The sequence below is a fragment of the Panthera tigris genome, chromosome D2 (assembly GCF_018350195.1).
Source record: "Panthera tigris isolate Pti1 chromosome D2, P.tigris_Pti1_mat1.1, whole genome shotgun sequence".
NCBI classification, from domain to species: domain Eukaryota; kingdom Metazoa; phylum Chordata; class Mammalia; order Carnivora; family Felidae; genus Panthera; species Panthera tigris.
The window spans coordinates 86,545,552-86,562,451 of record NC_056670.1 but is presented as its reverse complement, the minus strand read 5'-3'; the positions used below and the strand labels follow the sequence as shown (position 1 = coordinate 86,562,451).

General features: G+C 64.5%; 1 protein-coding gene across 3 annotated transcripts; it reads left to right on the top strand.

Annotated features, from left to right (window-relative positions):
* Positions 1-1,130: 1,130 nt before the first annotated feature.
* Positions 1,131-12,435, top strand: ADAM8 (ADAM metallopeptidase domain 8). Of its 3 annotated transcripts, none has more exons than XM_042960196.1 (25): positions 1,131-1,385; positions 2,569-2,672; positions 3,540-3,616; positions 3,701-3,779; positions 3,869-3,945; positions 4,291-4,474; positions 4,828-4,890; positions 4,983-5,051; positions 5,210-5,379; positions 5,506-5,587; positions 5,890-6,038; positions 6,122-6,299; positions 6,501-6,590; positions 6,736-6,925; positions 7,002-7,083; positions 7,342-7,504; positions 7,955-8,032; positions 8,596-8,680; positions 8,972-9,106; positions 9,241-9,352; positions 9,757-9,916; positions 10,355-10,420; positions 10,590-10,640; positions 11,388-11,468; positions 11,880-12,435. In XM_042960196.1, the coding sequence occupies exons 1-25, from the start codon at positions 1,343-1,345 to the stop codon at positions 11,928-11,930; spliced, it is 2,619 nt and encodes an 872-aa protein (XP_042816130.1). In that variant the 5' UTR covers positions 1,131-1,342; the 3' UTR covers positions 11,931-12,435. The 3 variants fall into 3 exon arrangements, with proteins under 3 accessions (XP_042816130.1, XP_042816131.1, XP_042816132.1); XM_042960197.1 differs by having other exon boundaries at positions 11,677-12,435; XM_042960198.1 differs by lacking the exon at positions 8,972-9,106 and having other exon boundaries at positions 1,135-1,385.
* The last annotated feature ends 4,465 nt before the right edge of the window (positions 12,436-16,900 follow it).

Sequence of the window (16,900 nt, the reverse complement as noted above, 5' to 3'; positions counted from 1 at the left end):
CCGCCCTCGTGCCCTGCCCTGAGACCCGGAAATTTTGTGTCCCCGTCCTGGGCTCTGGGCAACAGGCTTGCCCGCTGCACCCTAGGGTTGCCAGTGGTGAGGGTGGGACAAGAGGAGCCTTGGCGGCGGGGGGGGGGGGGGGGGGTCCTGTGTCGGAGGAGGAGCAGACCCCTGCTGGTCTGGCTGCACATGGGTGGTCTGGTCTGCTGGCCGAGGAGCGAGTGCGTCTGCGACAGCTCTGGGTTTTGCCTTTACAGGGACTGTTGCCTTTTAATTTTTGTTCCCAAATAATTGCACAGCTAAGGAAGAGAAGTGAGCTCACTGGGAAGGGGGGCTCACGAGCCTCCCTGATCCAGCTGTGTGTGAGCACAGGGACGGAACCCACACGTCCAGACCCCAGACCGTCTCTGTGTCTTGCTCTGCTCGCGGGGGCACGGGGCCCCGCCGCCACCTCTGCCCAAGATGCCTCAAAGCCCGCCAACCCCTTGCTGCTTTTCCTTTTCTTTCCATTTGCTTTGGGGGAACTACTGGGCTGTGAAATTTTGACCTCTGGTCTGGGACTGCCTGGGGCACCACACCCTCGCCCAAGGTTTGGACTTGCACTGATGTGCACCATTTCAGGAAGCCTGTCCAGAACGTGGCTCCAGGGCCACTGAGCTGAGGGCAAACCCTCTTGGATTAGCGGCAGATGACAGGGACCGCCCTCCCTCCGGCCCGCGCCTGCCGGCCCGGGGGCCAGGTCAGCGTGGGGGCCGGCAGGGCAGGAAGCAGTACTGGGTCCCGTGTGGGCTTCTGTTCTCCAGGAAGTCCGAGGGCACATCCGCACCTGAGCATCCCCCAACCTCTGAGCGTTACTCAAGCCGCTGCCCCGCCAGGCTGCAGGACGAGCCTGGGCTCCTCACCTGCACCCGGGAGGGTGCAGACTTGCAAGGGGGGGGGCCAGGCTTGGCCCGTTCGCGGCCCCCTTCGTTAGTGCCGTCCACGTTTATGACGTTCCTCCTTGTGGACACCAGAGGCCGTTCGGGAGCCCCCCTCGTCGTGGACACCAGGGGCCCAGGAGTAGACGCCGTCTGGGCGGGGGACGGGGGCCTCCCCCCGCCGAGGCCCAAGCCCCGCCCCCCCCCGGCCGTCAGAGGGGCCGATAGGCTGCGGGCCGGGGGCTGGGCTCCGGGGCGGGGGAGGGCCCTTCCAGCATAGAGCGCGGCGGCCAGACCGAGTTTCGAGCGCGGGGCTGTCCCCAGTTCGCGCTGTGTCCTGGACCTGGACCCTGGACCCCGGACCCCGGACCCCCGACCCTCTGTACGCTCCCTGTTCCCGCCCCGGACGCCTGTGTGCGTCCCCCATGCGCCGCCTCGGACTCCCGCTGTTCGCTCTGTGGCTGCAAGGTGAGTGCCAGGGCGAGGGGCTGTCCCCAAGGCGAGGGGCTGTCCCCTGGCCGTCTGCACCCCGCCGAGCTCTGGAACAGACCCAGCGGTTGGGCGCTTGGAAGGGAGCCCTCAGCTCAGAGCCCTCAGGTGACAGGCAGAAACTTCAAAAGGGAACCAGGGAGAAGTAGCTTAGGGCGTGTCCCCAGCGCTGGTCCCGCCAGCGCTGGTCCCGCCAGCGCTGGTCCCGCCAGCGCTGGTCCCGCCAGCGCTGGTCCCGCCAGCGCTGGTCCCGCCAGCGCTGGTCCCGCCAGCGCTGGTCCCGCCAGCGCTGGTCCCGCCAGCGCTGGTCCCGCCAGCGCTGGTCCCGCCAGCGCTGGTCCCGCCAGCGCTGGTCCCGCCAAGGATTCAGGGCAAGGTGGAGAACCCCATGGCCTACCCACCCTGGGGCCTTGGGGTGAGTGCCCACTCCCACCTGGACTCCCCAGCGTGGCAAGGAAGGGAGGACCGAGGAGCAATGGCCTGGGGCTGGGTATAGGTGGTAGTCTACCCTGCCCCCCCACAGGGGACCCACCTCTGGTGGGGGGAGAAGCCAAGTGTGCTACTGGCCCCAGCCCTCACCGCTGCTCCTGGGAGCTTTCTGGGCGCTTTCTGGGCTGGGGTGCGGTGGTGTCCCAGCCCCCCAGGCTGGAGGGGGTCATTTCTCTGGCAGGCAGGGCCCCTTTCTTCAGGAGGTTTGCGAGATAAAGGTTATGGAAACACTTGGCCTAACACTTTGAGAGAGACACAGAAAAGGGTGTGCTGGTGCTCCAATTCTGGGCCTCACCCCCACTCCCTGGGCTGTTTGTTGTCGGATACCTGGGAGCTTCTAGATTTGGGCTGGGTGAACGGCCTGCCAGGCAGGCCAGTGGGCTCCCCAGTTAGGCGCAATTATGGGAGACATTGAGATGGCAAGGAGGGCCCTTGTGCGCCCTTGGACCCAAGGGAGGGGAGGGGACGTCTAGGTCAGCCCTGGGCTCTGAGGGAGGAGCTGTCCTGGCAGCCAGGGCAGGGTCCTGTGGCCTCTGAACCCAGAACCTGACACCTGGTCCTTGGGCAGCAGAACTGGGTCTCCAAATCTCTGGTCCCTGCGCTGCTAGAGGACTCCCCCAGAGGCAGAGATACAGACCCACCACAGGCCTGCTGACCCCCTTCTCTCCCACAGTGGCCGCCCCCAGTGTCCCCCTGCCCCATGTGGAGCAGTACGAGGTGGTGTGGCCCCAACGTCTGCCACAACCCCGTGCTCGCCGAGCCCTGCCCTCCCACTGGGTAAGTTTCAGCCAGGGAAGCTGGCCTGGGGTCCCTCCTGTAGTTCCCAGTGGGCCCAGCCAGTTATGAAGAGGCAGCCTGTGGGGCTGAGGGCCAGGTGGGCTTCTGAGAGGGCTCATAGCCCTCCTGGGCCGCCTGGACTGCCTCCACCCCCAGGCCTCACCTTCCTACTTCCTGCCTCGCCCTGCCCTCTAGTGGGTGGGGGTGCCTTTCAGGAACCCTGCTGGCCCTGGCCACGCCCCAGTTTCACTCAAGGGCTGGATCCTCAAATCTCTCCTAGGCTAGAGGGGATGGCTCACCAGAGGCGTGTTTATGGTGACGCACCTTTGTGAGGCATCTGGGGCTGGCCTGGGATTCCCCAAGGCTGCCTGGGGGCATTCTTAAAATCCACGTGGGTGTGCCTGTGAGTGTGGAGACCGCCCTCTCCTGACCTCAGTATCTGGGAAAAGCCTTCCTCCACCCTGGGCCCTCATCCCACCCTGGGGGCGGTTCCAAGGTCAGCGAGGTCAGCCGCCGGGGCTCTCCCCTGGGGTGCCCCCTCATGGGCCCTGCCCCCACCTCCTCTGCTGCAGTGGTTCTAAGGGCAGCCTGGCAGGGTCATGTCTCTGTCTCCCCTCCCCCTGCTTCCTGGGGAATGGGATCCCAGTCATTACCCTTGTGTGGACCGATGGGGAAAATGAGATCTAGAGCCCCAACCTCCTAATACCGGCCTGACTCTGAATGACCCCGAGGCCTCCTCTGAGGGTCTTTCAGGTTTCAGAGTACTCCGGACTTGGGCAGCATCCCCACCCAGCCGAGCTCCACTGCCCCCAGGTTTGAGGTGGGGTACACCCCTCACCCTGGACCCCTCCCTCTCCCCTGCCTCAGGACCGGTACCCGGACAGTGTGAGCTATGTCCTTGGGGCCCAAGGGCACAACTTCACCCTGCACTTGCGGAAGAACAGGTAAGTGGAGGCCGGGCCTGCAGGGTCTCAGCACACCCACGCCGGTCCCACACATGCCCCCAGCACCTGGTGGCTCTTTTCCAGGGAGCTGGTGGGCTCGGGCTACACGGAGACCTACAGCACGGCCAACGGCTCCCAAGTGACAGAGCAGCTACAGAGGCAGGTACAGGCCCCTGGGCAGCACCCCCCAAGGACGGTGGTGGGCAGAGGGAGCACAGGGCTGTGCACCACTTACCCTCCCATCTCCCACAGGATCACTGCTTCTACCAGGGCCACGTGGAGGGGCACGAGCATTCTGCCGCCAGCCTCAGCACCTGTGCCGGCCTCAGGTGGGTGGGCATTGCACACCCGGGGAGGGGGGTGTCAGCACATCGGTGCCTCAGCCCTCCCCCACATGCCCCAAGGAGGTAAACCGAGGCCAAGGAAAGCGGGGCTTCACACGGCAGCCTTTCTGCACACGGGTGTCTGTCCTGTTAGAAGTCACGGGTCCCCTAAGCTATGCAGCTCTCCTAGGGCTGTGGGTGCTGTCCCCAGTGTACCACTTCCCTGGGGGGCCTGTGTCCTCGGGCACCAGAAGGAGGCCTTCTGTCCTGCAAGGGTTTGTCCTCCCCAGATGGGCATGGGGTGTGGGGGATGTGCTAATTTGGAACCTGCTGGCTTCCTTCTGCCCTCAGGGGCTTTTTCCGGGCTGGCTCGACTGTCCACCTGATTGAGCCCCTGGATGGGGCCAGTGAAGAGGGGCGGCATGCGCTGTACCAGGCAGAGCACCTGCAGCAGAAGGCCGGGACCTGCGGGGTCAGCGATTCCAGCTTGGAGAAGGCCTTGGGGCCTCGGATCTCAGCAGCCTTCAGGCCCCGGGTGAGCGGGCGCCCCCCCCCCCCCCCACCAGCTTCATCATCTCCTGTCTGCTGGGGCTGTGCGTCCCCTAGACTGCAGTGTGGTCAGCTGAAGCTGAGTGGGGGTTCTGTCCACCATCCCCATAGTCAGGGTGTCTCCGAGCAGTCCCCTTGGCCAGTGGGCCTGGACCTGGCTCCACCGGCAGCTGCAGAGATAGCTCTAGTCTGCACTGGAGCCTCCTGGACGGTCCCCCCAGGAGTGGGCAGGGGGCTGGTGCCAGCTCCAGGTCCCTGGGACAGGGTCGGTATGTGAAGACTGGGCCTCGGTCGGCAGGGCGGTGGCTGGGGCGGCTCACCAGCTTCTTGTGCCCCCAGAACTGGCTGCTGCCCCGGGAAACCCGCTACGTGGAGCTGTACGTGGTCACGGACAGTACGGAGGTAGTGCGGGGTGGGGCGCGGGGGCGGGGGCTGGGGCGGGGGCTGGGGCAGGCCAGCGGGCTGCGTGCACCTGACGGTCTGCCGTCCTTCAGTTCCAGCTGTTGGGGAGCAGAGAGGCTGTACGCAGGCGGGTGCTGGAGGTGGTGAACCATGTGGACAAGGTGGGGGCCGCTCCCTCCCAGCTCAGTAGAAACCCTGGTTGTAGAGATGGGGGGGCACGGCCAGCAGGTGGGACCGTGGGCCAGGTGAGCAGGGAGTGGCCTCTGTGTCTTTGGCCCTTGCTGTCCCTGAGCTTGACCAAGGGGTTCTCTGCCCGAAGCTTTATCAGGAGCTCAATGTCCGTGTGGTCCTGGTGGGCCTGGAGATCTGGAACCACAGGGACGGGATTCACGTGAGCTCCCAAGCCGACACCACACTGGAGAACTTCCTCACCTGGCGGGCGCAGAAACTGGCGGGGCGTTACCAGCACGACAACGCGCAGCTGATCACGTATGTGGGCCGTGGACGCAGAGAGCTGGGCCCTTGCAGCCAGGGAGGGCTGTGTGAGAACGAGGGGCACGCGGGAGGGAGGCGGCTTTCAGGGCGTCCACGTCCACGCACGCCTCTTGTTTCCAGCGGGGTCGACTTCACCGGGACCACCGTGGGACTGGCCAAGGTGTCGTCCATGTGCTCCCGGGGCTCAGGGGCTGTGAACCAGGTGTGCAGGGAATCTGGCCTAGGCTTGCTGGCTTCTGGGTGGGGAGCCCGGTTCAGAGCTGGAGCGGAGTGCGTGAAGGGGAGCCCCGAGGACCTAGGTCCACCTGCTCGTCCCCGAGCCATCCACATGGGCTGGAACACCTGGATGGCCACCTCCCCTGGAGGATGGGTTGGAGCTTTGAGAAGCGTGGTTGGCAGGAGGCCGCGCCCAGCACCCAGCCTTACCTGGGGCAGTGGGGGTGGGGCGCGGGTGGGGGTGGGGGTGGTGCAGGCAGCACCAGCCAGCACAGCCTCTCCCTGTAGGACCACCACCAGAACCCCATCGGTGTGGCGTCCACCATGGCCCACGAGATGGGCCACAACCTGGGCATGGCCCATGACGAGAACATTCAAGGCTGCTACTGTCCCGTGCCGCGGGAAGGTGGCGGCTGCGTCATGGCGGCCAGCATCGGGTGAGGCCCAGGTCTGCCTGCGGAGCGGGGTGTCCCAGTGCCCCCCACCTGCACCCCCTGACAGAGTCACCCCCCTCCCCCAGCGTCAAGTTCCCCAGAATGTTCAGCCAGTGCAGCCGTGCCGACCTGGAGCTGTTCGTGGAGAAGCCCCGGACGGGCTGCCTGGACAACGCCCCAGACCCTGGCCGGCTGGTGGGCGACCCTGTGTGTGGGAACTGGTTCGTGGAACATGGGGAGCAGTGTGACTGCGGCCCACCCCAGGTACACAGGCCCCCGTCTCCGTCCTGCAAGCGGGGGCGTCCACGCCTGACCCACCAGGTGCCCTGCGCGCCACAGCCACACGGCAGAAAACGCTCCTGTTCGCTGACACCCGTCACCACCCGCAGGGGCTGCTGGGGAGGGGGTCCTGGGGTCCACCTGGAGCCCGCTCTGACCTTTGCTGTGTCCGGCCCTGCCCTCCAGGACTGTCGGAACCCCTGCTGTAACGCCACCACCTGCCAGCTGGCCCACGGGGCCGAGTGTGCACAGGGCGCCTGCTGCCGGGAGTGCAGGGTGAGTGCGACACCTCCTGCTCCAGCCCGGCTGTGCCCGCAGGTCAGCGGGTGGGAAGGGCCCCGGGTACATGCCTGCCAGCGCGGGAGGCACGGGTCTGTTTGCGGGCCTGTGTTCCCCAGGTGAGCTCTGCTCTTCCGGGCAGGTGACACCCGCCGGTGAGCTGTGCCGTCACCCGAAGGACGCATGTGACCTTGAGGAGCACTGTGACGGCCGGCAGCCGGGGTGCCCAGAGGACGCCTTCCAGGAGAACGGCACACCCTGCCCGGGGGGCTACTGCTACAACGGAGCCTGCCCCACGCTGGCCCAGAGGTGCCAGGACCTGTGGGGGCCAGGTGAGGCAGGGGACCCCAGGCCCACGGGCGGCCGCGGGTCCTGAGCGGGAGGACTGACCTCCTCCTGCCCCCACAGGCTCACGGGTTGCCGTGGAAAGATGCTACACCTACAGCATCTCGCCCGACTGTAAGGGCGGGATCCCCCTTGGCTCCAGCAGGTGAGCGGTTGTAGCCTGACTGCCCTGGGTCCGGGACCACAGGATGTCCCTGTGAGCAGGGCTGCCCGGGGACCGAGTCAGGGGGTTCTCCGGGGGGCCCAGCCTGCCTTTCGGTGGAGTACCCATCAGTGGACCCCACAGCCTGTCCAAGGGTTCTGGACCTCGTTTCCCGCAGCTCCCCCGGTCCTCCTAAGGGGGGTGCGGTCAGCACGCACCAGACAGGAGACCCAGCAGAGCATGCATGTTCCTCTTGCACAGGGTCAACAAATGTGGCGTCCTGTACTGTGAGGGGGGACAGAAACCCCCAGAGCAGAGCTCCTGCACCCTCACCTCCTCCTCGGCTGCTTGCCAGGCCCTCGTCCTGGAGGAAGGTGTTGGCTACGAGCCAGTGCCTGAAGGCACCAAGTGTGGCGAGGAGAGGGTGAGCGCCCAGAGCCCCCCGACCCCGTTTGCTGGAGGGCACATCAGCTGGCTGCAGCTTTTAGGGGATTTTGAGGGCTGTGAGCCTGGACGTGTCCCACATGGCAGTCAGGCTGCTAGACCCACAGGTCCTAAACTTGTGACCCAAGGACTGTGCGCAGGGACTCTGTCCTTTGTTCGTGTGGTTTGTTCACCTTTCTCTTGGGCCAGTCCCCCCAAGGCACCCACCGCACCCCTAGAAGGGTGGGGCCAGTCCTCTGGCCCTGGTGGGCTGGCCGGCCAGCTGGCAGAGGGCATATACACCAAGCCTGGATGCCGGGACCACAGCCAATCTCCCCCAAAGCTCACCGGGCAGGCTGTGGGGCAGCGTCAGCCGACGTTAGAAGTTGGGGTACAGGGGCTTGAAGCAGCCCTAGAATGGCTGCCCGAGGAGACACTCCCTGCCCTCCAGATTTGCTGGAAAGGACGCTGCGAGCACCTGCAAGTTTACAGGTCCAGAAACTGCTCCGCCCAGTGCAACAACCACGGGGTACGTGAGTCCACGGGACATCCCGCCACCTGCCTTTTGGGGCTGAAGGAGACTGGTAGGCGGTGCTCAAGATGAGCCCGGGTGAACAGGGGACAGGGCCAGCGCCCGGGGGCTGAACAGCAGCTGAGGGACTGAGCTGGTGGGGATCTGGGCGTCCCATGTGAGCACTGAGGCCCAGGGCAGTCGTGCTGGGGAACCTGTGGGCTGCTTGTGGTTGAAATGACCCGCTGTGAAATGTGGCTACTGTGGTCAGCTCTCAGTAACCTGTGTGGTGATGCCGGGACCCAGAGCTTGAAACAAGGGGCTGGAGCGCCCCCCTCGGGGGCTCCCGTCTCAGGGAGGCCTGGGGGTGGGCCCGGAGAACAGCCCACAAGAAGCTGCCCGGCCTGCGCCTCCCGCGCCTGCGGTGCTGGGAAGCAGGGCCCTCCTCTGTTGTCAGCATGTTCCCTCGGCCTTGGTCGTGGCAGCTCGTGGGTGAGCTCGGCCTGTCCTCCATCAGTGGGGGCCGCGGCAGAGCCCCTCCTGGGCCTGAGGCCTGGCCCTGACCCCCCACTCACCCCCAGGTGTGCAACCACAAGGAGGAGTGCCAGTGCCACCCGGGCTGGGCACCACCCCACTGCACAGAGCTGCTGCCCTCCGTGCACACAGGTACGTCCGGCCGCCTTGGGGCCCGCACGTCTGTACAACCTGACGGGGTCCAGACCACATGGGCAGGGCTGACAAGGACACCATGTGCCCACAGGTCCCTCCGGGCATTGTTAGATTCAACCCCACGCTTTCTGGGCCTGTGTGGCCACCTGGGCCCCAATGAGACAGACGAGAGGCCCATCCTAGAGGGAGGGCACAGGAGCAGTGACAGGAAGCGCTAGCCCCTTTGCCGGGTCCTCAGCCCCCTTCTGAGTCTGTGGGCCCCCACTGCCACCGTGTCTTCCTCTGCAGCAACCACTGTGCGTGTAGCCGGCCACAGCACCACCCCCTCCAGGGCCTGGCCAGACCTGGCTCATGTCACTGTGGGCCCGGGGCCAGCTACCACTAAGCCCTCCAACTCATCATCTGAGAGCCTGGAGTGCTGTTGTAATGTACTGGGTCTCTATGCTGAGGGTCCTCAGACAGGCCCTGGGCTCTAGGGAGGGTCCCAGGGTTCTGGGCTCACTGGCCCTCCCAGCCCTCACTACCCTCTTGACATCTGGCCTTGTGCACCCCTCCAGGGTCCAGGAGCCTGCTGATGGTCGTGCTGGTGCCTGCGGTGCTCCTGGTGGCTCTGGCCCTCCTGGCAGGTGCAGTCATCTACCGAAAGGCCTGGGGCCGCAACCCTTGGGGGTGAGCCTGCTCTGGGGTTGCAACACACACGTTGTCATGTGCAGGGAGACCTTCTGCTCACAGTTGGGAAATGCCCGCTGCTGTTTGAGGAAGAAGAAACATAGCCCTTCCCGGAGAGGGCTTTGGGGCCTCTGTCTCTCACTGGGTGGGGGGAACAGGTGATGACCTTTGGTGACAGGTGGATGGTCTGCCCCTCTGTCCCCCCACACAACCCCTCAACCTCTGCTGGCACCAGAACACGTGGGATGACATGGGCTTGCAGAAGCCGGCCCGTACCAGCCAGGGTCCGAGCTGCCGTGGGACCTCACACCACTTTGTTGGATGCAGGACACGCCAGGAGCCCCTGGGTCCCTGGGTCAGACCCTGAGGCCAGGACACACTGACCAGTCTTGCTTTCTCCCCAGGACTGCAGCACCCAAGACCGCCATCGGGCTCTCCAACCCCCTGTTCCACGAGGGGCGCGGTGTGCCAGCCAAGGGTGGGGCTCCGGGCCCCCCCCACCACCCCAGCCAGCCCGCCAGGCCCGCGGTCCCCAGGGCGACCCCCAAGCAGCCGCCCCCTGCTGTAAGCATTGCATCCCACTGTCCCCGATGGGCTTTGGAGGCCACCCCACCCCTCACAACAGGGCTTAGAGCTGGCCTGCAGAGCAGAGGCAGGCTTTAGGGCCTGCAGTCTGAGAACCTACGTGAGCCAGTGACAGAACTGGAGCTTGAACCTGAACCTGAGACTCTTGGCCTCTGCACGGTCAGTCAGAAGGTGTTAAGGCCCAGATCCCCTCCGTTGCTGTCCACCTCCTCCGAGCCCCCTACAAGGCTGAGGAAAGGGAGCATGGGAGGCCCAGCCGGGCTCAGGCCTTGCTGGGCAGCGGGGTGAGGGAGAGCCCTCCACGCACACTTTATTCTTCCTCTGGGAGGGGCGGGAACCTTGGGTCCTGCGCTGGGAGCGCAGCTGGAGGCAGGCAGCCCTCCTGTGAGACCCAGGCTACCTGTCCGTTCCCTCCAGCCTCCAGCCGCCACGTCCAAACCCCCCTCCACAGTTCCTGTGTACACCTGGCCGCCCCCAGACCAGGTGAGCAGCGGTGGGCCCGAGCAGCCAGGCCATCTGGGGACTGGATTTGGTGGGCAGGGATCTCGGGAGGGCTGATGGCCCAGCCCGGAGGGACAGCACGAGTGCTAGACCTGGGGCCTAGGTAGGCGAGCTCGGGCCTAGTCTGATCGCTGCCCCTCCTTCCCACCAGCTCAGACCTGCTCCGCCTGCCAAGCCCCTCCCTGAACTGAAGTCCAAGCAGGTGAGAGCCTCCCCCAGCTACACCTGTGCCCCTCGCTGGTGGCAGGGGCTCCGTGGCCAGTGTCTGCGGTTTCTCTGCGTAAAGCCCTTGGCGTCCCTTTGGAGCTGACGTCTGGAGATGCTCTGAGATACATAGTCGATTACTCCTTCCACTGTGACCCCCGTGTCTGTGTCTGTCCGTGGGCCTGCCAGCAGCAATCATTACTGTGGCGTTTGCTTGATGGAGATTCTTTCTCTTTGTAACTTTTTAAACTAACTTTAGACTTAGAGTAAAGCTGCAAAAATAGCCTCAGGAGGGACTTTGACGGGAAAACGGAGGCAGTTGGGACAGAAAGGTTTCTGGCCAAGGAGTGGTGATTGGGAACGGCACACCCAGGGTCTCCCCTGGGGATGGGTGACCAGTGCCCACCCCTACCTCCCCAGGCCTCCTCCTGAACCTGACCAGCACACAGATGCAAGTTTTAGTGAATTCTTGGCTTTTGAACTTCCCAAGACCCACTTTCTGGCAATTTAAGAGCTTTTCTTGGGAAACACTGGGCTGGGAGGGGTGGGGGCAAGGATGTCGAGGGAGAGGGGGAGGTGGTGATGGGCCCAGGAATGGGGTTCTGCCACGTTTGGGCTTCATGCTGCCCACGGTGGCAGCCACGGGTTGGGGGCACTCTGCAAGGTGCACAGGAGCAGGGCAGACCTGGGGAGCTTTGCACCAAGGGGCCGTCAGATGGTGTCCACCGTCTGCTGTGTCCTCCAGGTTGTCAAGCCGATCTTCCCACCCCCGATGCCACCGGTCAAGCCTGGGGCTGGAGGAGCCCATCCTGGACCGCCGCCACAGGTGAGCCTCTCACACCCAGGGCTCTGGGTAGCAGGGTGAGCCTCTCCCCCACCGCACTGCCCTGACACTGTCCCGACACTGTCCCTGTCCGAGGAAAGGAAAAGTTAGGGGCCGTAGATATAACATCCGCTTTATACTCGGTCAGAGGGCGGGCTTTTCCCTGACCACCACTCCTACCGGCTGCGAGTCTGCCTTTTCTTCCTGTTAGTACAAGTGAGAAAGTCTAACGGCTACAAGACGTCAGCTGTCGGTCTTATGGCTTGCGGCCCTCACTGCTGTCACTGCACCGGAGCCACTGCATGTTGCCTGAGCCGAGACCTGCATCTTAAGAAATGTGAAAGGAAGTGAGATTAAGTTGTGCTCCTGGCGAAGCTGGTGGATTTCGGCATCGGTTCTTTTTCCTTCTCCCAGGGCGTAGTCGGTCCCAAGGCTGCTCTGAAGCCACCGGTGCAGAGAAGGTGACTCGGGTGCCAGGCCCCCGCCGCAGCGGGGCAGATGTCCTTCATGTTGAAGGGACCGGGCCTGCCCCGCTCTCTGTCCCAGGGGCCGGGTCGCTGTGAGAACTGCTAACTGGGCCGGACTCGCTCTCCACCCCCACCCCCACCCCGCCCGCCGTGCCCCCTGCCCGGATCCTCGCGCTCCCCCCACCCCCACCTCCGGGCTCACTGCCCTCCGCCCTCGCCCTCGGAGGGGCCGGGTCCGCTGTGAGAAGTGCCAACAGAGTTGGCAGGGCCGGGACCCCGAGAGGCACCTGCGGCCCCCGCTGCTGCTCTGGAGGCCCCTGGCGCGCCTGCAACCGAAACCGCAATGAAAAGTGTGTATTTTATGACAGTTATTGATCGAGTTCTCAATGACGCGAGATTCTTATTAAATCGATGAAAGAGTGTGTGCTCAATAACGTGGAATTCAACTGATAACACGTAAGGGCCCTGTGCTTGTTAAAATAAAATGAACACTGGAAAAAAAACGCCAAAACCCTACCTTTTCTCCCACCCAGACTTGAGCCGGAAGTCCGCCGCCCCCAGGGTACCGGCCGGGGGGCGTGGCTGGCGACCCCCACGGCCCTCCCCTTCCGGCCCCAGGCCCCCCCCTGGGCGCCGTCTCCCGGCAACCGCCCCAACAGCCGGTCCCGCGGCCATGCTGGGCGCAGCGGGGCCGACCCCGCGGGCCTCGCCACCGCCGCTGCCGCCCGGCGACCTCCGCGGCCTCTGCGCCTGGCTGGACGGGCTCCCGCTCAGCCGTCCCAAGCGCCACCTGGCCCGGGACTTCAGCGACGGCGGTGAGGGCCGGGGAGGGGCAGGGGGCTTGGGGGGGTGCCTGGCCGGCCGTCAGCAGGCTCCCCGAAAGGAAGGAAGACACCAGAGCGGGGGGCGTGACGGGCGCCGTGGAATGGAGGGGCAGGACGGCTGCACTGCCGGCCCCTGGAGGAGGATGAATGTGGCCGAGAGGGGCCGCCTTTGGGGGGGAGGTCCCCTCGCCTTTCAGCATTCCTGGGGGAGGATGCGGGCAGCCTCAGGGTTCCCTCCAGCAGCTCCTCCGACCTCAGGCCGGCTCCTAGCCCGCCCCCCTGGGGCACCCACACCCTGCTCCGGAGGCCCCTGTGACCGCTCCCCCAGGTCGAGGGCCCTCCCCGGTTCTCCTGCCATGGGAGACGGATGTGTAAGGAAAGGAGGGGCGCTAAGCTCGCCAGGCCAGCCCACCTTGCACCCCCTGCCCCCTCCAGTGATGCTGGCAGAGATCGTGAAGCACTTCCGCCCCCGGCTCGTGGACCTGCATAACTAGGTCCCCACCTGCAACACTGACCAGAAACTCAGCAACTGGAGCATCCTCAACAGGCGGGCTTCCCGCCTCCCTGCCTGTCGCGTCGGAGCCCCTGCTCTGCGAGGGCCCTCCCCTCAAGGCTGGCCTGGGTGGGCGGCCTCTCCCCTACCCTCCTGGGCTCTGGGACAAGCTCTTGGGCTGTTTCCCCGTCCGTGTGTGTCCCCCTGTCCCCTGGGGTCTCCCCATCAGCACGGACTCCCAGGGGCTTCCGGCCAAGAGGACTTGGCCGGCACCAGTCAGCTTGAGAGCCACTCAGCAGGGCGTCAGTCAGGCTCCTGCTGACCACACCTCTCACTTCCTGACTCCGCAGAAATTGCAGGTGGACGGCCGGCTCTGCTCCAGGCACTGGAGACACTGAAGTGAATGGGCCCCTGTCTCCATGGGGCTGGCAGTACAGTGGGGAGACAGATAAATAAGGAGATGTAACTAGCATCAGTTGTAACGAGTGATACGAAGGACCAGGACCCTGAGAAAATGAGAGCAGAGTGAGGTGTGGGGGACCTAGGGGTGCAGTGGGGAGCAGGCTGCAGAGTCCCTCAGCCCCTGAGGCTGGATGGGGAGGGGAGCTCAGGCTTCCCCGGAGACTCTGGAGGGACTCTGGAGGCCAAGGCCACCACCTGGCTCAGACCTGGCTCGGAGCCCGGAGGGCTAGAGGGAGCACAGGGCTGAGACCTGGGCAGATTGTGCTGGGATAGGGAGGCAGGGAGAGGCCACTGCTCAACTCCAGGGACACAAGAGGTCAGTGGCTCTAGCAGTGTGTGTCAAGTCCCAATTCTGAGCACCTTGGAGGGGAACCAGCAGGACCTCCTCACAGGGCCAGGGGGCACTCAGCCCAGAAGGCCAGCCCTGCTGCGAGGCCCAGGCTGGGACACCCCTGGCCTGACTGCTCTGGTCCCAGAGGGGACAGCTGGGGGCAAGATGGCTGCTGGGCTCCTCTGGGTGCAGGGCAAGAAGGGGCTCCAGTCCCAGCCTCTCCCCTCCAAGGAAAGCCAGACCCCCCACCTGGCCCTACAGGTGCAACCCTGAGGGCTGTGGCCCCGCTTTCTTCGCAGGAAAGTCTTTCACAAGCTGCGTTTGTGGGTCTCAGAGACGGATATCCGAAAGGTGGTGGCCAACACGCCCGGAGCCATCGAGCCCATCTTGTGTGCACTGAGAGAAAAAGTGACGGATGGTGCTGCCCACCAGTGCCTGCTTGACCCGGCCGTACGTGTTGGTACCTTTGTATGGTCTCTGACCCTGCTGTGTTTGTCGTGCTGGGATGTGACCCAGTTATCTGTCACGATAGTAAAATCAGGAACCAGGTGGTGATGAAGGCCCTGGTCCCCACGGCCCTGGCCTGCGGACCGCAGATACCTGCAACCTTCTGGAGCCCTCAGGCCTCCCAGCCTCACCCACCAGGGCCATGATAACTCCCTGTGCAGAATCTCTCCCGCCCAGGCCAGCCCAGCCCGGGCTCTCTCCACTCCCGTTTGCCACCCCCGACCCCCGGTCTGAACAAGGTCAGCCTCTCCTCGGCCTGCCCTTACCATATGACCTTTAAAATGTTTACAGGGCCCAGGACCCTCTGGCGGGATTGCTGACAGACCACGGGCAGAGCTCACCGCCTCTCCGCACACTGGTAGTATTCCACATCCCCAGATTTGGAGAACTGAGGCCCATCAGAGCCTTCCACGAAGGGCTGCGTCAGAGATGAGTTCACACTCCGGGAGGGCAGGGGCATCCTTGCTCCCAACGCCCCCCAGGCTGCAGCTTCCCAAGGGGGGCCCGCAGGCCTGTCTACACCCCACGCAGGTGCCGTGCCGTTCAGGGACATCCAGGCTGCATCTGGCTGAACTAGGCCAGACCGTGCCTGCATGGTGCCCTCTGGGGCTCCGTGCCCTGCCCCCACCCCACGTGCTGCCATGGGGCAGGATCTTCTGGGGGAAGGGGGGCGGACCCCAGATAAACATCTGCTTACCCCTTAGGCTTGCCGGGCCCCATGGCGCCCTCCAGTGCGAAGACCCCACAGAGTCCGAGGACTCCAGAGAAAACAGGCCGCTGTGTGTGCACGGGGTAGGCCCCTGTCTCTTGACCTGTCTGCTGTTCCACCTTTACCCCACCCCCCACCCCCCCAGCCTGTGGGTTAAAGGCTGGGTGTTTGCCTTCTAGTTGGGACCCAGCTGGTGGACCCTGGGGGCACCTGGACTCCAGAGTGCAGCAACTACTGAAGGAAAAGGAGCAGGCACTGGCCCTCCTGCAGGAGATGGTCAAGGTACAGTGACCTGGGTGCCCCAGATGCCCAGATACCCCCCAGGAAGGGGAGGGACTGGTTGTAACCGTTATGGGGAGGTGCTGCCCCCCACCCCCGCCTTCTTGAAACTTGGACTCAGTATGAAGTTTGGCAGTGCTGGGAGAGCGTGCATTTAGTTTTATTGTCTAGAAAACAGCTTAATTATGGAACGTTCCAAACATACCCAGAAGCGCAGAGGGGTATGGTGGACCTCCAGCCCCCTATGACTTGCCGCCCAGCCCTGCCGGTTACCAGCCCTCGGAGCCCACAGGGGCTTTGTGGACAGTCACAGGCGCCACCACCCAGAAGTGCTGGATCGCAGGCCCAGGGTCTGGGGGCACTGAGTCAGGTAGTAGGGCTGAGTCAGTGCAGGGCTGGTGGGAGGTGTGCAGGCCACCCCAGTCGGGTCTCAGCGTGAAAGGGGCTGTCAAGAATTGTGAAGACAGCGCAGTTCCCTAGCGGATGCCCAAATGTCGATGAGCTGTTTTCTTGAGGAAGCAGGAAGGTGATATCATCGTGCGGTTTGAGTTTGCCAAAGGGCAGCAGAGAGGGAAGTGATAAGCAGAAATGGAGCTGCTGCCGCGGTGAGGTCACCCTCGTGCCCACACCCGTGGCAAGGTGGATCCTGACTGCTGCACTGTAGGGCGCCTGGAGGGAAGGTGGCCGCACTCGGCACGGTCGGACGCTGTCCCCTGAGAGAGAGTAGACTCGGGGCGGGGGGTGCGGGGGGTCCTGGGAGCAGCAGCTGCGGGGCCGGCAGGAGCCCCCCGTGTCAGCTGGAGCAGGACGTCTGTCACAGTGGACTGCGCTGGTCAGCGTGTGGCCTGGCGTTGGCGTGGGGCCACCGTAGCCAGCTGCAGGGGATGATGGCGTGCCGCGGCGTGCTGGCCCACGCTGTCCAGCGAGCAGGGAAGGGACTCGTCGGCTGAGACGCCAGCTGCCCGCCTTGACGGGCCGGAGCCATCTGTCCTTAGTTGGGGCATGGGCTGTCACGCCGTTGACCTCACTTTGGAGTTTGGGGGCAGACACGGTTTTTCACGTCCAGCTATTTCCTTTCTCTGGGCTGCTCGGGCAGGGTCTGTGCTTCCAGCAGGGAAGGTCTGTGACGTGGCTCGGGAGGGCACCCCAGGCAGGACAGCCTGGGGAGGGGGTGTGGAGCCTGGTGCTTCCTCCTGCACGAACACGCGCCCAAGAACGTTTGCTTGGCTGTTTCTTGTTTTTTCAACTTATTTATTTTTTAAGTTTTATTTATTTAAGTAACTCTGCACCCAGTGTGGGGCTCAAACTCATGAACCTGAGATCAAGAGTCACCTGTTCTTCTGAGTGAGCCAGCCAGTCACCC